The following is a 22,922-nucleotide window of genomic DNA, read 5'->3' on the forward strand; positions in this document are numbered from 1 at the left end:
CTTGACAATCTTCACAGAAGATCAAATCAAATCAAATTTTATTTTGTCAAATTTTATTTGTCAAGATCCATCAATAGTCAGTGGAGAATGTCTGCTCTGTGCTCTCCGAAAGTCAACAACCATCTTTTTAGTTTTGTCAACGTCCAGAGACTGGGTGTTGTCTCTACACCAGGCTGTTAGATGTTGCGCCTCCTCTCTGTATACTGACTCATCTTCTTGCTGATGAGAACCACCACGGTCATGTCATCTGAAAACTTAATTATGTAGTTTGAGCTGTGCATTGCTACACAGTCGTGAGTCAGCAGAGTAAACAGTAGTGGGCTGAGCACACAGCCCTGAGGGGCCCCAGTGCTCAGTGTGGTTGTGCTGGAGATGCTGTTCCTGATCTGGACTGACTAAGGTCTTCCACTCAGAAAATCCAGGAATCAATTGCAGAGGGAGGTTTTCAGGTACAGTTGGTTCAGCTTCTCAATCAGGTGCTAAGGGATGATTGTGCTGAATGCTGAACTGAAGTCTATGAACAGCATTTGTACGTGTGTCCTAATTGTTCAGGTGGGTGAGGGCCAGATGGAGGGTCGTGTCTATGGTATAGTCTGTGGAACGGTTTGGACGATACGCAATCTGCATGGGGTCCAGTAAGGGTGGTAGCTTTGTCTTGATGTGCCTCATGACAAGCTTCTCTAAGCATTTTATTATGATGGGAATGCAGCAGGAGGATAGTCATTTAGGCAGGAGACTGTAGACTTCTTCAGCACAGGGACAATGGTCGTTGTCCTCGAAGCACATAGGAACAACAGCGCTGCTAAGGGAGATGTTGAAGATGTCAGTGAGACGATCTGCTAGCTATTCTGCACATTCCCTGAGCACTCTGCCAGGAATGTTTTCTGGTGCAGCAGATCTCCATGGGTTAACTCTGCATAGAGTTTTCCTCACTTCATTCGTGGTTAGACAAAGTACCTGGTGGTCGGAAGGAGCCGCCTTTCCGCCACGTTGTTCTGCACCTTAAACTGGGCATAGAAGTCGTTCAGTGCATCTGAGAGGAAAGCATCATGGTCACAGGCAGGTGATGATGTATTGTCGTTTGTGATTGCCTGGATTCCCTGCCACATGCACCAGGTGTCTCTGCTGTCCCTGGTGTGGCTGTAGATTATTTTGCTGTGTGCATGCTTTGCCTCTCTGATGGCTTTGAACAGTTTGGCCCTTAAGGCAGTCTTGTCCCCCGCTTTTTAGACTCTAGTAGCGCACACATGTTAAAGGTCATCTACAGCTTCTGGTTGGAGCTTGTGGTGAAGGTCTTTGAGATGGTCATGTCATCGATGCTCTTGCTGATGTAGCCGATCAGTGACGTTGTACTCCTCCAAGTTGGTGAAGTCACCATTGGTTGCAGCCTCCATAAACATGTACCAAGCAGTGCATTCAAAGCAGTCCTGAAGAGCAGAAATGGCTCCTGCTGGCCAGGTTCTTACCTGCTTTCGAACTTGTCTATATGCTGGGATCAGCATTGCAGAAATGTGGTCTGAATAGCCAAGGGTGGTGGCGGAACTTCGCTCAGTATGCACCCGGGATGTTTGTGTAAAAAACATCCAGCATGTTTTCCCCTCTGGTTGCAAAGTCCACATTTTGATTACTTTTAAAAAGCACACACCTAAGATTTGCATGATTCAAATCTCTGATGACAATAAACAATCTGTCGAGGTGTATGTTCTGCAGTTTGCTAATGGTTTCATAGAGTACACAAAACGCCTCCTTAGTATTAGTGCTAGGTGGAATGTACATTCCGAGTACATTACCGGTGGTGAATTCCCCGTGGTGAAGGTCTACATCCCACAACCATAAGCTCCACAGGCAGTGAGCAGTTTTTGGAAACAAGGACAGAGTTCTTACACATAAAGCACATAAAACATTTACACGTTAAACATAGACACAGCAGTCTCTGAACTCACGTTGAGCAGCTTGCTGGAGTCTGATGTAGTCCAATTCATTGTCCAGGAAGCAGACATTTGCTAGCAGGATGGATGATAAAGCAAGGCTGGCTACGGTTAGCCTTCAGCTTAGCACTAGCCCCCACTTGCTCTCCGTGCTTCCTCTTCCTCGTGCATTGCTTTTGATGCTCCCTTCTTCGTCCGTCTGCTGCAGGTGATGCCAAGGTCTGTAGGCCTGGTCCTTTAAGCACTTTGAGGTCATGTAGCTTCTTTTTTAGTTCATCATTGATGATGTTGTTGGGGTCATTTCTGTATTTCTTGAGTGTTAAGCAATGGTACACATGGACAACGATTGCTACAGTCTACAAAATGAAACATTTGAATCCTGAGCAGCCACTGCAAGCTACTGCCATGCCGCAACAAAGGAGATCAAAGCAGTCCTCTGTCCCTGAGCAGTCAAAGTGTTGCAGAATGTAGTAATGCCCCATGTTGACTGCATCATCCACTAATCTGTTTGCTCGGTAGGCAAACTTCAGCTTTTCAGAGTAGCTTCTTTTGGCTATTCTGATCTCCTTTGTCAGTAGGTTCCTAGCCTGCTTATACAGGCTTTGTCCTCCCCTCTGTAGGCATCCTCCTTGGTATGTCAAAGTTGTTTAAGTTTGGTTGTGAACCATGCCTTGTTGTTACTGAATGTGCAGAAGGTTTTGGTTGGCACACACGTCTTCAAAAAAACTGATTTAGGATTTCACGGTGTCAGTCAGTTCACCCAGACTGTCAGTTCCAGCTTCAAAGGTGCTCCAATCAATGCATACAATTTACTTTTCATACATGAGCTGTATAGCAATAGCTCAGACTTTAATGGTCAGGCATTACAGCCATATAAGGGGTTTAATCTGATAATACATGGCAGTACTGATTAATAAATATATAAATTCTGCATACTATTCTTCATTTATTGATGTGTCCTTTAGCAAGATTAAGGAGGGCTGTAAATGACCAATAAAATAAAGGTTTCTTCTTTAAATTGTTAAAAGATTAAGAATTACACGGTTCTTAGTTTTGCACTACGTACAGGAGCTGGATATTTGAAAGTATACACCAGGGGTCACCAACGTGGTGCCCGCAGGCACCATTGTAGCCCGCAAGGACCACATGAGTAGCCCGCGGGCCTTTTCTAAAAATAGCTGTTTCATACTTTGTTAAATCATTGTTGATAATTATTATGAGAAATCATTAACATGATCAGTGTCTTCACATAGATGAATATCATTAATTATTAATAATAACATATAATTAAAGGTAAATTGAGCAAATTTGTTATTTCAGATCAAAGTGAAAACTGTGTGTATCAAACTGGTAGCCCTTCACATTAATCGGTACCCAAGAAGTAGCTCTCAGTTTTAAAAAGGTTGGTAACCCCTGGTATACACCATGCCCGTATGGGGAGAAAAAGTAAGATAAAATAAAATTAAATAATGATGAAAATGATTTGTTGCTAAGTCCATAAAAGGCTTTAATAGTTTATATAAAATATTTAACACCAAACTGATACATGTAAAGTTTTGCATATCTGTTGATTTCATTAGTTTTAATAAACTGTTTTTATAACATCAGCCCTCTTTTTTATTTTTACTTTTATTGGCCACTTCACTGGGTGAACCAACTATTTTATTTTATTTTATTTTATATTTCATTTTATTTTATTTTATTTTATTTTATTTCATTTTAACAGATATGAGGCGATGTTTTAATAAGGCAATGTTCCACTAATTTATTTGCAGGGATGAATCTTAGAGGGATAAATGAATTTATTCTTAAACACTTTTGTTTATTTGTGTAAAACTGCTTATTTTTAAAAGTTCTATACAAATAAAACTGAATCATACTAACTGAATGTATGGCTATTGTACAATCACTGGACTGATTGTGCAAGTCCTAGTGGTCAAAAGGGGGAACAGCAATGGACACTAATAGAGCTCCATGTGAGGCAAAAATTTTCTGTCTTACGTTTACAGAATAATCATTCTGCGAACAGGAAAAGCAGCAGACAGGACAGTTAATGAGTGCATTGTCAGATTGAGCTTTTTACATTAAGTGTGCATGCATGCATCCAGTGTTTACACAACTATTTCTATTCTAAATTTTTATTGTAAGATATATTGCAAAGATTGGAAGTACTAAAAGGGGGTTAGGGTTAGGGGATAATGTTTAAAATAATCAAAAATATGTTCAAAGGACTTGTTTTCCCATGCAAACATTGGTGTTTTTGAGTCTACACTACTTGTATGCTTAAATAGCTGAAACTAGTGTATACACTGGATGATTGCATGTTGTCAACTCTTAACTTTCCATTATGGTGCTACTTAAAAACCTAAAATAATGATGTTTGCGCATATGTCAGTATTAATATCATGCTGGTCCACCAAAATTCATGGTTACAATCCTTATTTTTACTCATGTTGTTAGGTTTTTATGTTGTCAGAGCCAGCAAATGACAGCATAATTTCATAGATGAAACCACAAGAGCTTCCATTTTGTACCATTTTCTTCATTAAGACTTCAAAAAGACTGTCAGTAAGCAAATGGGTGTTTCAGTGCATGTGTGCGTGTCAGAGAAAGAGATAGTTCTCTGGGGATCCGCTAGTTCATAATGTACAGGATATAATTATGTATATTTCCTATGCCATCATAATCTCACTTGCCAATCTCTTCATTTTCTTTTCCTTTACTTTGTTTGTTAGTGAACGGAGGTTGGTCGTTATGGTCCGATTGGTCGAGCTGTAGTGTGCAGTGTGGGCGGGGTTTTATGAAACGCACACGCATGTGCACCAATCCAGCACCGCTGAATGGAGGAGCATTCTGTGAAGGTGTTTCAGTGCAGAAGACCAGCTGCTCCTCACCATGTCCAGGTAAGCTGTGATGTCACTGTGTGTTTTACTGTGTGTGTATTGCCATCCAAAATATAATCCTCACATAACTATTGCCTATCTCTGCTTATTCTTCTGTCTGTGTAGACAAACATAAACAGACATTAAGCAGCAGATAGGCAGAATTATTGTTTGAATAAATTGTAGGAAAAACAGTTAGAGCAATGAATTTCTAGTTCAGCCGCGCACTGATTGGCTCTTTCGATCTTGGAGCCAAACCTATCAGACGTACTTCTCCACCTACATAACTCTTTATTGTCATAACCTATTTGGGCACCATCTATACATTAGCTACACATGTATGGATGTGGTTTCAAAAAGTTTTGAGACTAGCTCTGTCTAAATTAAGTCACTTTCACCGGATGTCCTCTTTTACACTCTTTAAAACTTGGCAGTATTGATGGTCTGGCCCCTGAGGGTAAATTGTTGATGCACAATTCAGCAAAAATTAAAAAAAAGATGATGTGCATGCATGCGGTCGAGCTGCGGACCTGCCTCGCCTTTTTTTCGGTCATGGGGATGACGGACTTTTCCGTTGTGAAGACTGTTGCTTCATCTCAGGGCAGAATTGTTCTAAATTGCTGACTGTCCATAATGAAATCGCAGATGTGGTAATGCACATGGTCAGAATAGCTCCAGTTGCACAGCTTTCCCAATGTACGCAGGACGATATCTTTTAACACATTGACTTATGAAGGTCGGTGCTCCCTGTGACTGTGCGTGCAGCAAAACGAGAATTTTTTTTTTATATACCACCCCTCATTATTTTCGATCCACACTTTACCTCCACAGTACTATCTGTGTGGATCTGTTATGGAAGTCACTCTTACACCTTTTGCAGCAGCAGCATGGTTCTTAGCATCGTTATTTTTAGACGTGTTTAATGTCATTTTAGGACATGCTCAGCAGTAGCCGCGTAGCAAATTTAGTCTATACCTACACTCTATTCCTATAAGTTAAATCTTGCTGTCTTCTTTCTCATAGTCATTCTGGCTGAAATAGTATAAAAATGCCCATGTAATGTGGCTAATCACGGAAAGCTGGCTGTGTGACGATTTGAACCACATCCAGGAAACACACACATTAAATTACATTTATCTCATTAATTAATAATCTCATTCATTCGTCCCAGTTGTCTGACGTGATCGTTCTCTCATGTGTTTTGTTCAGTTGACCAATGTCTCATTGATCTCTCGATATTACTTAGTGCTTGTGAAGGTGTAAATTGACTTTAGTAAAGTCATTTTTTTTGTGGTATGGGTTGTGACAATAAGTTCATCATAATTAAGTCCTACATCATTAAATCATTCATAGAAATGAAATAATGATTTATCAGCTGGGAGTAAAGAAATAAATATGTAAATGAGATGTTAATCTATGAAAAAGTGTTTGGAGGTCTGAATTAAAATGACTGATGTTTGTGTAAGTAATAATGGAGGCTTGTGTGTGTTGTGTTGTGTTGTGTAGTGGATGGTGGCTGGTCCGGGTGGTCTCTCTGGTCTGTGTGCGGTTCAGAATGTGAACGCTGGCGAGCTAGAGAGTGTGTAAACCCAGAACCCAAACATGGAGGTGAAATGTGTGATGGAAGTGCACTGGACACTGAGAACTGCACTGGCGATCTGTGTTCTCAAGGTGAGATAGCTTCAGTTTCCTCCACATTGTATTTCAGGGCCATAGATATTGAGGGGATATGGCAACATGACCTCTTTCCAAGAATTTTAATGTCAACAATAACCAGTTATGCACCACTATGTACACTGTATACACATAAGTATTGAGATACAGTCATTCCAGTCATATGTGTTTTTACCAAAAAAAACTAAAACCACAAATTTGGAGGTACACAAATTCACAGGATGTCTTTGGATGATGTAATATTATATTTTTCCTTCACTTGAAGGTATGGTTTAAGTGAAGCTTAATAGAGCTGACTGCACCCCAGCCACCTAACTAACACCCTTGTGGTTGAATGAGCACAAATCTCCACAATCACATTTAGAAATCTAGTGGAACATCTGCCCAGAAGAGTGGAGGTTACTATTACAGAAATTTGAAGACTAAATGTGAAATGAGACGTTCAAAAAGCACATATGAATATTATGGTCAGGTGTCCATAAACTTTAGTCCATAAAGTGTATATTGTTAGAATGACAAGAAGTGTTGAGATGCCTCATTAAATCAAAGAAGGCATGGCTTTATTGTTCAGAAGCTATGAACACAGCACTCCAGTTTAAATAATGAAAGAGTGGGATGTAAAATGTAAACTCGGTAGCTAATGTTTAATATTTTTACTAAATATACCTGATTATATCTGATTCTGTAATATCTTAATTAAAAAGAAAACCAATTGTACATTGTAAATGTTTAAACTGTTTGTCGTATTTAATCAGTGTGTCTGTAAAACAGGATTTCACGTTCTAAATAACACTTTAAATATTAATCCGGTGTGTGTGTGTATGTGTGTGTGTGTCTGCAGATAAAAAGCTTCTGCATGATTTGAAGGTTCCTCAAGGTAAGACTTCGTTTTAAAACATTGTTAATAAAGACACGATGCAAGTGCATGAACTCAATATGCTGGTTTATGCTTGTTAAATTAAAAAGTTCAACTTTCTACCAAGGGTCAGAACAAAACAAAATTATAAATACATTAAACATGAGTAGTAGAGCAGAGAACAAGCTCGTGATGTGTCTCAATCAGCTCCCAAGCTCCCTATGACAGTATTTTGTGTACACAGGTTCAGGCACTGGTAAGGACCCTGGCTCACCTCCCACTGGGACACTAATGATTCAGTTACATGTCTATGTATTCGAGTTAGAAAGTGCCACCACTGGTATTTATCAACAACAGGATGCAGCTTCTATTAGTCACTGTAAAACCCAAACATAGAATATTTAGGTTTTCTATGACAGACATTTTTCTTACGGTACATCATCTTTTTTTTTTTTTTTTTTTTTTTTTACAAATTATTAACCATCATTTTACTATCACCAACATTAGTAATCATTTGAGATCTAACAAGCTGCTTATCATATGAGCTGAAAGCTTTCAAAAAATATGACGTCATTTCCAATAATGTTTTTGTGGCGCATTGTGGGATTGTTTTTATGGAGCGAACGTACCAGTGCACTGGAAGGATTTCAAGATTGAAACAGCTCTTAAATCGTTCGACTCCCTAATGAGTTCCCTGACTACTGAACTAGAAACCAACTGGGCTGTAACATTTGTACCTCTATAGTGGGACAGGAAACGATTATTTATACAAGAATACGATTTTGCAAGGAGGAACAGAAACACATCTTATCAAGGTCAAACATAGAATAGGTGAACACATTAGAGTGAATAACCAATGAGAGAACAGAGGCAGAGATAAAAGCAAAATTTGTTGATTAATGTATTTTTAATAATAATTTGGTAATTTGTTAAGATGCAAAATTATGTGTTACTAGACTTTTGAGAGGAAAAAATAAATAAAAGCATTTTTCAAGTTCATTTTCAAGTTCTGAAATTTTACTGATGGGAAAATCCTGTTGCAAGCTTTTTGTAGGAGAACATTTCAGAACAGTTTGCATGCCAGACTAAGCCCACACAAGTAAATACAAATATATGGATCATGTGAACACACTTGCCAGATATAGAAGAGTTTAAAAGATAAAATTAGAGAAAAACACACCAGCATTTTCAGTTGCTCAATTTAGGCAACCATGACTTTTCTAGCTCAGCCTTTATTTTTTTTTTATTTATTAGCTTCCTTTTAAAACAGCGAACAAATTTCACCTATTCAGCAAGAAAAATGGTAAAACTACAACAGGACTGAAGGTTTCAGGTTAGACTGTGGTGTATTGAACACTTACTTCTATTTGCTCTCTTTTCTTCTTTTCTTTTGATGTAATCAGACTTATTTCATGTTTCATTTCAGAGAAATATTTTGTCAGTTTGAACCGAACACCCCTGACAGAACTACTAATGATACTTTCGAAACTGGAAAACAATTACAATGGCAACAGTATTGCAGCAATCACTAATCAATCAGTAATCAATCAATATTTTCTATCTATCTATCTATCTATCTATCTATCTATCTATCTATCTATCTATCTATCTATCTATCTATCTATCTATCTATCTATTTATTAGCGGAGCCAGAGGTCAACAATGATGTGGCTCTATACTCAGGCCTGGCAGGCGGTGCAGTCGCCGTGGTGATGCTGATCATCGTTGTGACCCTCTACAGGCGGAGCCACAGCGAGTGCGGCGTTGATGCTATCGATGCTTCTGTGCTCACTGGAGGATTCCAGTCCTTCAGCTTTAAGAGCAATGCACAGGGTGAGACCATGTCTTAACAATTTTGTTCTTCTGATGATTTTACTGATTAATTATTGAATAAGTAATTTATGGAGAATTTTGTCTAACATTTAAGCTACAATAAATTACAAGAAAGTATTATTTTTGGAAAAATGCTGCGTTGTTTTGTTAACTTACAAGTTAAGGTAAGTAGCAATGACACCAGTGGAATAATAGCGAACCTAGAGGTTATAAAAAGTGTAGCTCCGTGTCGATATTTTTGGCAGATCTTGAGAATTGGAAGATCTTGAGTGGTCTGATACAGAGCTCTGACCTCAAAACTGGGAGCAGTTGGAATGCTGACTGCACCCCAGGCCTCTTCACCATACGTTAGTGTCTCCATAAGCAACCTCCAAAATCTAGTGAAACATCATCCCAGGAGATTGAAGGTTATTATAACAGCAAATTAGGATTTAAAAGGAATGGGATGTTCAAAAAGAAAAGAAAATATTAATTTTATGGTTAGATGTCTACAAACTTTTGTCCATTTAGTGTATATTGTATTGTGTTTACTTTCACACTGCTAAAAGCTTCATTAATGAAAAAAATATTCAGCATGTAGTCAAATTTATTGAGTATTTATTTAGTTATTATTAGGTTACAATAAACCTTTAAATAGGAACGTATTTCCTCATTTTTAAATATATGGTTTAATATAAATGATAATTGTTCCCCAATGGACAGAAACAACAGAAACCTAGAAACAAAGAAAAGCACACACACACACACACACACACACACACACACACACTACTGTAGTAAACACACACAGTAGGAGGCTATGATGGAGATGGAGTTCTGTAATGTAGCTTCTTTACTGTAGGAGCAGAGCAACACACACACACACACACACACACACACACACACACACACACACACACACACGCACACACAGACACACACTTAAAATCCACTATCATGCACAAAACACTACTAAACTTTACTGCACACATCTGCCCACCCACCCACACACACACACACACACACACTAAACTTGCCATCATTATACGCACACACACTTCTATATTCTGCCACCTGCTCTACTAAAATGTCCGTATTGCCATCACGCAGCTGCACCATGAATCTCTACCACCAAATAAACTACACTTTACTTCCATCAGATGCTTTATTACACAGACACAGAAATACATACCCCATTAAATCCCTATGCCAGCACCTCCTATTCCCAGTTACACACTTCATCAAACCATTAAACTCTACTGCTTTGTACGTGTGTCTTACTACTATTCTGAGAGCCATCCACTGACTTAATACTCACCCTACACCTCACCCTACACTTACATTTTATCATCTACAGCACCTTCCTGCACTGAGAATGTCCTAATATACACATTATAGAAACAAAAGTTTGTGGACACCTGTCCATACGATTTGTATTAGTGAAGTGAAATTATTTAGTTCCTTTTATTTTTTTATCATTTAATCACCCTTATGGTGTAGTCACGTGGGACTCCGTGGGAGTCACGTGACAAAAAAATGAACGACTCGGACCATTGGACTCACGAGATGAACTACTCAATTCTGTTTTCTGTGTATTGCACTGCATAGTGTATATGGGAATCACATGACTCGGAAGAGTCTAGAAGAGTCGAGAGGTAAACTCAATTCTGTTTCCTGTGCATTTCCTATTTCGATTTTGTCACGCTTTCCTCATGTGCATCCTGTAGAAAATGAACGAATCACTGGTTCGTAAACAAATTGTTCGAAAACGACCCATCACTAATTTGTATGTGCTTTTGAAACATTCTTCGACATTTAGTATTTGCTCTTGAAATAATCTCTAGTTTTCTGGAAAGAAGGTTCACTAGATTTTGAAGTGTGATTGGGGAGATTTTGTTATTCAATCGCAAGGGTAATAGTAAAGTGAGGTCCTGATGTTGGTGAGGTGAGGAGGCCTGGGGTGCAGTCAGCATTGCAGTTCATCCCAAAAAATTTTTTAACAAGACCAGCAACAATATGCCACTCAAGATCTTTTATTCCAACCCATGTTGGCTTCGTGCACAGGGGACTGGTCATGCTGGAACAGGATTGGGTCTCCTATTTCAAGTGGCGGGAAACAAAGACATCCAAAGAAAAGTCATTTTAATGTTGGTTGATCATAAAAAAAATACTGTATGTGATGCAATACAACCATTGATCTGAGTGTTAAATTAGTGTATTTAAAATTCTTTGTAAAATGTATTACATGACATTGATAATGTATGATGAATTAGAGATAAAGTTACAGTAATAAAGTGTAGTTATTCTGTACTACAGTACATTTCATCAAACAGTTAGCAATATTTATCGAACCATCCGTAAAGTGGTGTGCAAATATTTTTCGCAATCCAAACCGAGCTACAAATTTCAAAAGTTTCAGAATCACTTATCATCCTTGTGCATGTGTTTCCACAAAGAACCACAAACATTCCTGGCACGAAATGCCATAAAAGGCCAAAAAAACTTACCAATAAAAGACAAATTGAGAACTAAATATGAAAGATCATAACCTAAGGGCAGTATTTGCTTCAACATAAAATAATGCAGTGCAGTCATTATAATATGTCAGCTAGCATAGATGCACTACAATGCAGCTAGCATTAATTGCTTTTATATCGGTGTCATTATTTATTGTGTGCCATCTTAATTATAGACTTATTTGTCTTAATTTCTGAATTTGTTTTGGATCGCTTTCATCCAAGCTACAATCATTAATATAAAAAGGACTGAGTTTCACAAATGTGTGTTGAGTGTGTGTGTAATGGAAATAAATGAGCTGTTTAAACTTGACAGCATAATTTGTACATAAACTGAGCGGTAATTCATCGCCTCAATTAAAGGATTTGAAGCTGATCAATCGGGATTTATAGGTAAATTTGCACAAATTCACTCAGGAGCTCCGGATTTCTGAGTGGCAGATTTTGCGAAGATGCAAATGCACTTGCATTTGTCTCACAAATAACAAGAAAAAGAGAAACAAAAATAAAATCATGCGTGAAATATTGTGATGTGTCACACATACCGCACGATGTGAACCAGATAAGTTCATACGATAATCGGCTCTCTTAGGTTTTGATGGTGGATATGCCTCTCTCTCACATGCACACACACACACACACACACACACACACACACACACACACACACACACACACACACACACACTCACTCACTCATGCTAAATATGTCTCTCAGTGTGCGTTGCCAGATTTCTGGCAAAACACTAAAGTGACTGGCTGAGAAAATGTAGCTTAGGGATGATTTCTGTGATATTGTTGCTGTAACACCCGAACAATTCTTCAGACATTATTAAGAGAATGAAGAAACGAATCTTCCCAGCATTGCTTCCGTCCCTCATACTGATCATAAATAATCTGGTGAAAGAATAAAGGACACAAAAAAAAGGATGTCAGGCTTTTCAAAAAATAAATTGAGCCAGTTCTCTATTTGCATGATCACATTTCCAGTTTCCTTTTTTGAGAAAATGCAGGGTTTATTCCCTGGTTAATTTGTTTACTCCCAGTTCACCTAATCAACTGTCATTTTGGCCAGGGATGGGGTCAAGATATGGAGTGGTTATTTCATAAACGAGAGCCTTGCTGATGTCTAGATCTTGACTGATGTGTCACAGGAGTTCCCTTTTCAAGTGACACATCAGTAAATGTCTAGCAAACTTACACTGTATTGCCAAAGGTGTTGAGACATCTGACATTTCCATCCATATCTGACTCTTCACCAAACTCTGGGGTCCTGCTCAAGGGCCCAGCAGTGGCTGTTTGATGGTGCTAGGACTTGAACTCACAACCTTTTTAATCAAATATAACGACATAACCATTGAGCTACCATATTCTAGATTTTTATATCACTTGAACTTGGAAAGGCAAAACTGTTCCAGACATTACCCTTGTGCAGAAAGTGAGCTCCATGAAGGTACGGTTTTAGGAACTTATGGTCAGGTGTCTACAAACGTTTGTACATATGGAGTACTTGAATCCTCTAATGAAAAAGGCAGTGAAGGTCATGTAGAAAAGGTATTTTATACTGAGCAAATTGGAGCAAAATGCAAAGGTTTTCCACATTGAAAGTAAAGAAAGAAAACTAAAACATTTTCTCAGAAAAGATCATTTTATGAAGTAAAGACTAAACCACTGCATAATGAGGGCGATTATATACAGTGAGGGCTTACAACATTTGGGTGTTTCAGATGGTACATAAATTCATATTTACACCTCCTTTCAGATATTTAACAGCTATAACCTTCTCAATTCCGCCATCTTCTCAACAGTACAGTTTTTGTTTTACAGGACTCCTCGGTTTTAGGCATATGACTGGTGTTTGATAACTGATCATATCTTATTAAAAGGATCTGTACAAACCCAGGATAATTTCCATTTTTATGTCAGCTTTTGTACTCTATCCATACATTTCATGCTTGCATTGTTCCCACAGAATATGAGACCCACTTGTTTTATGGAGCTTGCAAGAACACTTTTTTCTCTCTGACAGGTTTTGACCTAGTCACCCAAAAAGGCCATTTCCATCAGAAATGGGCTTGAGAAATCCTGTGTCCTGGATATTTTGGCAGAAATATTAATGCAGACATCTACAAAATCTGTCATGCTTTTCAAAGGGTGGGTTAGGGCTGAGAATATATTGTCTGCGCACACTTATGTTTGTGGATTTTTATATATTATAGAATATAGAAACAATAACATTTAAAAACCCACAATAATATAAGCTTGTGATTTTTAATTATATTTAGTACAACTTTTAGAGCTGCAATTATAAAAAATAAATCAACACCAATCACGGTTAAAATGTAATTATGCTGTGGTATAATTCAACATGATAATTACATTTCAATAATATTACTTTTACAAATATCTTCAGTTATGTGATCACTATATACAGTTGGGTTGTTTCTTCCATGATTTGATTCAATGCTGCATTCAGGATACTGTTTTTACAATTCGATTCGATGTGTTTATAAGTTTTGAATGAGAAATAATTACGAATTAAAAGACTTCTTAATTTTTTAGTAAAAAATATTGATATTATACAAACTAAATTAAATATTTCATAATACAAAATGTATTGGAGGTTTACCAAATAAAAAACTTATAAAGTCTCCCTCAAATTTTGCTCGGACAATTAAAATATCTGACCCCGGGGTCATTGAGCTCCAAAGTTGGCTCAAGTGGTGTTTTTAAAGCCTTTTCTCAGGCAGGTTAGATCACATGGGCATGTTGGTGCCCAGACACTTACAGAAGTATAACTTACTCAGATCATATAGTATTGCAATATTCAACCTTCCCCATACAAAAAATACATATAGATAGTTGCATAAAAGAACAGGTGTACAGATCTTTCTATTGGGTGCTGAGTGTATATTTTAACTCTATAGCATGCTCTGATTGGGCCCTCTGGTGTTTAAATAGCACAAGTGCAAAAAATGCATAAATAATAGGATTCAGATGTTTTTTTATAAAAAAGAGCTTTTTATGAAGACACAGAATACATGATTTAAAGAACCGCAACTTAATTAAAAAAAAAAAACAAGTGTAGATTTTCTTTTAAAATGCCCAACATAATGCTTTGGTTCAAAATTGGCTTGGTTTCTATTTGATGTGTCGCTGTGCTTGTTGGTAACAGAGATAGTAGCAGTAGTGATATCATGACTGTGTGTCTCTGTCTCAAGATATTTTCACCTTATCACTCTCAATCCTGCTTCTCTCCAGGTAACCCGTTACTGATGAACCCAGGTCACTCTGTGTCATATTCAAGCCCCATGTGTTTTCCTGACTCGACCGATAAAGAGCTCATTTTCCACCCGCTACCTGATGTCAAGGTTAAAGTTCACAGCTCCTTCATGATGTCTCTGGGTGTGACAGAAGGAACGACTCATCGCTCAAAAGCTCCACACCTTACATTTCCCCATGATGGTATGATTGAGGGGAGAAGCAAGGAGTTTCTGATGGCTCCACCCACTAGCATGCCAATACACAAGACCAGTGGGCATTTTGGGCATAATGGAGGGCGATTAGTGCTGCCACACACAGGTTTGTGTGTGTGTGTGTGTGTGTGTGTGTGTGTGTGTGTGTGTGTGTGTGTGTGTGTGTGTGTGCATCTGTCTGTCTGTCTATCTGTCTGTCTGTCTATCAAAGTTATAAAAATGTGTGCGCATGTACACGGCTCATGTCTATTACATGTACCAACATATTGGTACAAATGTATGTGTGTGTGTGTGTGTGTGTGTGTGTGTGTGTGTGTGTGTGTGTGTGTGTTTCTGTGCACTGGTTTGCAGGTGTGAGCTTGCTGATTCCTCATGGGGCAATTCCAGAAGACACTAGCTGGGAGATGTACATGAACATCAATCAGGAAATCACCTGGTAATAAAACACACACACACACACACACACACACAGTTTGACTGCTGGTTTATTGTTTCAATTTAATTATGTTAGCATCTGGTTTGTGTATGTTGTCGGGGCATACTCAAACAAAAGTATCTAGAGCAATCATGTCCGGCAGTTAGGTAACTCAGTGTGTGTGTGTGTGTGTGTGTGTGTGTGTGTGTGTGTGTGTCTGTGTGTGTGTCTGAGGAGATCTGTTCATTTATTCATTCATTCATTCATTCAGTCAGCTTTAATAACTGCTAGATTCTGGGCAGGATTGTGGTATATCTGAAGCCTGCCCCCAAAAACTCCAGATGAAATGCTGGAATAGATCCTGAATGAGACCCATTCATTCTCAAGGCATCATGCACACAAACATTGCCACTTATTTACACGTAGGGTCATTAAACATAGCTAATCCTCACACTGCCATGTTTTGAGTGCTGGAAGGAAAAAAGAAGAGAACATTAAACCTCAATATACATGATGAAGAACATGGCAGGCTTTAAGTCCAGTCTCATGACATTTTTAGAATGGACGTGTCTCAGACGTATTGGCATGTAAACTTGACGTCTTGATCTTTCTTTGATGCATTTCTGATACAAAACCATTTACATAGAGGAATCATTCTCTTTTTTAAAACATAGGCTAATGGTTGCTGCATGTAACGCATATTTTTTTTATTGTGGCTCAAAGCGCTGGGTTTTATTCGCAACCCAAGACTACTTATCACCCTGTAAAAAATACCACAACCACAGTAAAGCATGCTGATGCCTTTATGAAGTTATGGGGACGTTTTCATTACAAAACGCTGGGAAATTTGCCAGGGTTGATCTCAAGATAAATGGAGTCAAATACAAAGCAATCATAGAATATTATCAGTTTTAGACTTACATTTGTCTACTAATCTAGTCATTTTTTTAGAGTGAGCTAGATTTAAATATGAATTAATATATTATTAATGAGTATAGATTAATTGATTTGTTTATCCTCAGTTAGCACATTCATTCTTATCAGGATCATGTGATCTTGTGGCACTGGCTGCAAGGGAGACGAAATCCCTCCATCACAGCACTTATAGTAATACAGAATATGTGAAACGCAAAAAGAAACCCAAGCTCAAAATCAAACCTTAAAGCCTGGAGCTGTGTGATCCACCGCACCACCCTCTATATACGTGTTTCAGGTTTTGTCTTCCTTCATTTTGTCATTATTTAAAGAAAGTCCATAAATCTTTTCTGATGTGTCAAGACTCTGTACTGAAATCCACCGAGCTGCAATTGACACCCTGACACACCCAGGCGCTTACCCGTCGATCAAAACGTTCCCATTCAGCAGAGCCGTCATCCATCAGCTGAAGTGACAGGATTGTGAATGATAGACACTTTATTCAGAGAGGAGTATGTTAGTATAAAAGCGAAAGGGGTTATAGAGAGCAAACGAGGAAAAATGGAAAGAGTTACGAATAGAAAAAAAAGGAGAGGGAGAGAATTTGGCAGGGGAGGAAACAAAGAGCGAATACAAGAGAACTAGGGAGAGAAAAGGAACCTGGAAAGTGTAAAAGCAGCAGATGGTTTGCATGGCTCTTGAGGCTCGATTGCTTTGCCGGCGAGTTTGTGTAGTAATTATATAATAGATTTGCATATTTGCATTCATTACCATAATTTTCACGGTTCATATGCAATAATCAGCCTGATATTGTATACATGCACTCACATAGAGAGAAAGGTGGGGGGAGGGGGGGTGTGTGTGTAAATATTACCGTTTAGATGTAAACTGATGATCTAAATGATGCGATTATCTCAGGACATATATCTGCATACTTTTGTGTGTGTGTGTGTGTGTGTGTGTGTGTGTGTGTGTGTGTGTGTGTGTGTGTGCATGTGTATACGCAAAGCAAACAAAAAACACTAATTGTCATCATCTCCTAGAGAAAGGTGTAATGTATAAGACAGTAATTATTGCTTAAATCATATTAAATCAACAACACAATATTAATTCATTATAGGTTACAGAGTACAGAAATTACCCAGTGTTCATTAGTAGTTCATTGTAGTATATTGGTTGTTAATTCTTTTGTTTAATTTAAATCAATTAGTATAGTCGTCTATGCCAGCTAAATAATATTACAATCGGTATAAAGAAGTCAGAATTAGAAACATGTTGGTCTCCAACAGCACAAATACTAAAAACAAGTTGTTTTGGATCAGTTACTGTCTTTAAAAAAGACTAGATTTGGTCTTGAGCATTGTTTAGCACTGCAAGCAAGCTTATATTCAACATAATGCATTTTATATACATTATATTAACAGTTGTTTGTGGACATCAGAATGTAAGATTTGAATGTACTTTTTAAAACATCCCATTCCACATTTAGTCCTCTTTTGCTGTCCAACAGTCCTCCAGTCTTCTGGGAAATAATTCCAAAAGATTTTGTAGTGTGCTTAGAGAGTCTTAACCCTAGAGTGCTGAACATAATACAGTCAACCCCCGTTGATTCGCGGTTTGGAACTCGGGGCTCGGAAATTTTGCGGGTTCTCGTTTGGAACCTAACTAACAGCAAGTTGCGGATTATCTTAAAATTCATGGGAATCCGCATGTTCCGCATGTTCAGGAATGTTAGGAATAACATTTTGTATTATAATTTTATAAAAAATTTAAAAAACATTATTGTAATAAAGTGACATAATGTCTAGATGAAGGTACCATAGGGGTTGTGGGGGTGCCTCAAAAATGTGTGGATTTTCCCATACTGAACATGTCTGGTAGGCCATTGGACTTCTAAAGTAACTGCTATTAGTAAAAGAATGTATGAATGTATAAAGAACACTCATTTTAAATTAAAATCTCAAATAAAACATTTTTCTTGGAGTTTTTAGTATAAAGACAAAGTTTTATGGAAGATTCAATTCATTAGATTTAAGTGTTTTTACCTCCACTCTTCTGTGAAGCTGTTTCACTAGATTTTGGATTGTGCTTGTGGAGATTTCAGCTCATTAAGGTCAGGTACTGATGTCGAGTGAGGAGGCCTGGTGTGCCATCAGCATTCCAGTTCATCCGAGAGGTGTTCAATAAGGTTGAGGTCAGAGCTCTGTAGCAGGCCACTCAAGATCTTTCACACCAACCTATGTAAGCTAGATCTTTCATGCTGGAACAGATTTGGTTTTCCTAATTAAAGTGAAGGAAAAAAAATTAATTGTATTGAATCCAGAGACATCCTATACAATTGTGTACCTTTAACTTTGTGGTAACAGTTTGGGAGAAAAACAAGATATGGCTGGAAAAGACAGTTATGCCAATACTTTTGTCCATATAGTGTGTATGAGTTTAAGGATTACTGATGATTGCAGTCCATCCTTCATATTGCTATAATTAACAGATTTTTTTCTGACAATCAAAGGGACAACACACACAAACACACACACCCACAATGCAGCATATGAACTGACTTTCAAGCACAGTAATTAAGATGAGCAAATTATTAAGTCTGCATTTGTTTCCGCCTTCAGCAACCAGACAAAACCCAGTATTTTCTGCATGTTTTAGCATTTCAGCCATCATCTTATCATATCTAGCTGATAATTACAATCAAACAGCTGTGTGTAACTCTCAGTGACTCATTTCTCTGTCCCTTCTACAATCTGAACAGCTTCTGCTTGTTCATCGAGTTGATTGTCTTTGTACACAGAAAAAAAGAAAAAACTCCAAGCACAGCATCTTTGTTCAATGACTGTAATTACTGAGACAAAACGAATCAACAAACAAACTAATAAACAAACCAATACATGGTGTGAGGGAACTGGAGTGAAAATTTCCTTGCTAAGTAGAAAAAGAAATAGAAATAAAAATGTCAACACCTTATCAAATATGGCAGCAAACATAAAAAAAAAAAACATAAAATGAATCTGTCTACAATTAGACTACAATTATCAGACCATCATTGATCAGAATTAGAGGAAGAGGAGCAAATACAATCCCCTGAAAATAATTGGTCTTAATGTCTAATCTCACTAAAAAAAGGCACAACACAAACATTTGGTACATATTAATCCTGGTCAGGTTCAAGATCAATCTGGATCCTATCACTGGTCCAACGCAGCCCTCCAAGCATACACACTCTCTTATACAGACCATTCATTCATACCAAGAGTATCCACTGGTGTGATTCTGGATAGTGCCAGGAAACCAATGAACCCACAAGATCAAACTAGAGGCACTAGTTAAGAAGTTTTTCTTGGAAGCTCGACTCTACCACTGCCACAATACAACCATCACATAAAAGCATGGTGATGGTAGCATCATGCTGTGCTTTTCAGGATCAAAACCCAAACCCTGGAGCTGTAACATAGCAGCGTGATCTGCTGCACCACTTGAACCCGAGGAACCCACAGGCACTCGATTGAACTAAACATGTTGGAGCTGTGAGACAGAACTGCTACCTACTGCACCAGCCTGCCAGCCGAGTGGTGCACTACATTTTTTTGTGTGGAGTTATTTTTCCAAAACCTTTATCTTAGTCTCATCATCTGAGATATTCAAAATACTGAGCCATTAAAGTGCAGCAAAAGCACCTCCAACTGCCTACAGGTGTCAGATAGCATTTAAAAGTACAGTATCTTACAAAAGTGAGTACACCCCTCACATTTTAGCAACTCTTTTATTATATATTCTCAAGCGACAAACAGCCATTTTTGTCTATATAACTGGCAACTAAAGTAAGTACACCCTAAGTGTACTTAGAAAAGTGACACACCTAAAAGGTGTGACCAAAGTGTCATTATTTTATGTGAGCACCACTGTTACAGTATCTCGCACTGCCTTAATCCTCCAGGGCATGGAATTCACCAGAGCTGCACAGGTTGTTGCTGGGATCCTCTTCCACTCCTCCATAATGACATCACTGCTGGATGTTAGACACATGGTGCTTCTCCACCTTTCAATTGAGGATGCCCCACAGGTGTTCAATAGGGTTTGGGTCTGGAGACATACTTCATTACCTTCTCCTTCAACATTCTCAGCAAGGCAGTTTGGCGGTGTGTTTGAGAAACTTACGTTCAGCCCAGTTTCTGAAAGGAGGGAATCATATTCTGCTTTAGAATGTCACAGTACATGTAGGAATCCCTCAATGAACTGCAGCTCTCCAGTACTAGCAGCACTCATGCAGCCCCAGACCACCACCATGCTTGACTGTAGGCAAGACACAATTTTCTTGGTTCTTCTCACCAGGGCATTATCACACATGCTGGACACCATCTGAGACAAACAAGTTTATCTTAATCTCATCAGACCACAGGACATGGTTTCAGTAATTCATGCTCTTGGACAGGTTGTCTTCAGCAAACTGTTTGCAGGCTTTCTTGTAAACCAGCTTCAGCTTCTTTCTGGTATGATGGCCATGCAAACCGACTTGTTGCAGTGTGTGACGTATGGTCTGAGCACTAACTAACAGACCTTCAGCTTATGTAACCTCAAAAACAATGCTGCAGCACTCATGCGTCTGTTTTTTGAAGCAACTTCTGCACCTGATGCACAGCACGAGGACTCACCTTTTTGCTCGACCCTTGCGAGGCCTGTTCTGAATGGAACCCGTCTTGGAAAATCTCTAAATGACCCTGGTCAATGTACTGTAAATCAGTTTTAGGGTGTTACAGATCTTCTAATAGCCTGGGCATCTTTGTGCAGAGCAACAATTTTCATTCTCAAATCCTCAGAGAGTCTCTGCCATGAGGTGTCATGTTGAACATCCAGTGGTCAGTATGAGAGACTTTTACTCAAAGCACCAAATTTGAACTGCTCTAATACAAGATACACAAATGTGTATGGTTCTGTCAAGCAGACAAAAACATAAACATGATGAATTGGATATGTGGCTTTGCATGATTAAACGACGTACAGCTGGTATCACTTAGTCTGTACTTACATTTGTTGCCAGATATTTTGACAATAATGGCTGTATGTTGAGTTCTTTTCAGAGGACAGTAAATTTTTTTTTTGCTATACAAGCTGCACATTGACCAAAGTATATCCGAGTTGTATTAAGATATAATAAAATGGTTGCTGAAATGTGAGGAGTATACTCACTTTTGTGAGATACTGTATCTATTAACCAGAAGATCTTACATCATCTTACAATTTAGCATCCTAGTGCTATCTAGATTTAATATAGGACGTCGGTTCTGCTGTTTATTTTCATTATTATTATTATTATTATTATTATTATTATTATTATTATTTTAGTGAAAGCGTTGTGTTTTCACACGGTTCAGGTTGGTTTATTGTTATGGACAATTTCATCCTTTTAAAATTAAGCTGACTTATAATACCATAGAAAAAGATTGTTGTTTCTGAAGCCTGTTGTTTACTATGTAAATATCTTGTGATTTGGCTTGGGCAAAGAAATTGAGAATGATTCTATACCACATAAAGGTGTAATATTTCAGTGTTTACAACATCGAGTGAAATAATGTTGGCTTTCAGTTGCATATTAACCACATTATATAATATTTACACAGTAACTATTGACTATGGTCTTTATTTGCTTTATGTTTTCAGCAGTCTCTCTGATGACGAGGTACTTTTGGGTCCAGAGATCTCGTTCGGTCCACCAGGTGTCGTCTTGTCGTGTCCGGTCGCCATGACAATATCACACTGTGCAGAAGTCTCAGAGGACTGGAGTGTACGACTGAAGAGACAAACACATGGAGACAACTGGGAGGTCAGTGAATTATCATTAATATTGTAGGACAAACTGTGATTAAATAAGGCTCTGATTTAAAAGCAGGTACGATTTTAACGGACTCTAATTATTGCCTTCCATGCCAGTGAAGTAGGTACGAATATATACTTATATACTTATATGTGTGCAAGTAAGAGTTTGATATATTCTCTCAGCCTGGAAGACACACTTTTACTTTTTCTTCTGCCACTTATATAGCCTTGGGTCAGCCTGCCTAATTGTGATACAGTTGTTGGTGGTAAAGTTTCTTTTGGCAAGCTAAATATTAAAAGGAAGAATTGTGGTTCCAATTTGCTTTTTTCTTTTCTCCAATCCTTTATAGACACACACACTTTTTGCTTCAGCTTTTGCAGTGTACACAAGGGTAACATGAAATAGGAGTGGAATTCCATTCATTACACTTTATTATAGGATTAATATATTCTGCTTACCCGTAATCCAGCACAAAATTATTAGAAGGTTATACCAATATTAATCATAAGGACCCATTCAAAACAATTTTAATTGTTAATTGTTAAAAAATTTAAAATTATATATATATATGTGTGTGTAGTATGGTTGTAGTGTCTGCACATCAGTTTTTTCAGTTGTTTTCCATAT

At 38.1% G+C, this 22,922-nt stretch overlaps 1 protein-coding gene across 2 annotated transcripts in view; it reads left to right on the forward strand.

Annotated features, from left to right (window-relative positions):
• unc5da (unc-5 netrin receptor Da) overlaps nucleotides 1-22,922 on the forward strand; it is a 234,534-nt gene that overhangs the window by 197,477 nt on the left and 14,135 nt on the right. Inside the window, exons 6-12 of one of the 2 annotated variants that reach the window (XM_046868537.1) lie at nucleotides 4,664-4,831; nucleotides 6,317-6,481; nucleotides 7,326-7,361; nucleotides 8,985-9,173; nucleotides 14,930-15,250; nucleotides 15,496-15,580; nucleotides 22,139-22,301. In XM_046868537.1, coding sequence (XP_046724493.1) covers nucleotides 4,664-4,831; nucleotides 6,317-6,481; nucleotides 7,326-7,361; nucleotides 8,985-9,173; nucleotides 14,930-15,250; nucleotides 15,496-15,580; nucleotides 22,139-22,301 — 1,127 coding nt within the window. The remainder of the gene's footprint in view (nucleotides 1-4,663; nucleotides 4,832-6,316; nucleotides 6,482-7,325; nucleotides 7,362-8,984; nucleotides 9,174-14,929; nucleotides 15,251-15,495; nucleotides 15,581-22,138; nucleotides 22,302-22,922) is intronic. The other variant, XM_046868538.1, reaches the window with a different exon arrangement.

The sequence above is a fragment of the Silurus meridionalis genome, chromosome 15 (genome assembly GCF_014805685.1).
Source record: "Silurus meridionalis isolate SWU-2019-XX chromosome 15, ASM1480568v1, whole genome shotgun sequence".
Lineage (NCBI taxonomy): Eukaryota > Metazoa > Chordata > Actinopteri > Siluriformes > Siluridae > Silurus > Silurus meridionalis.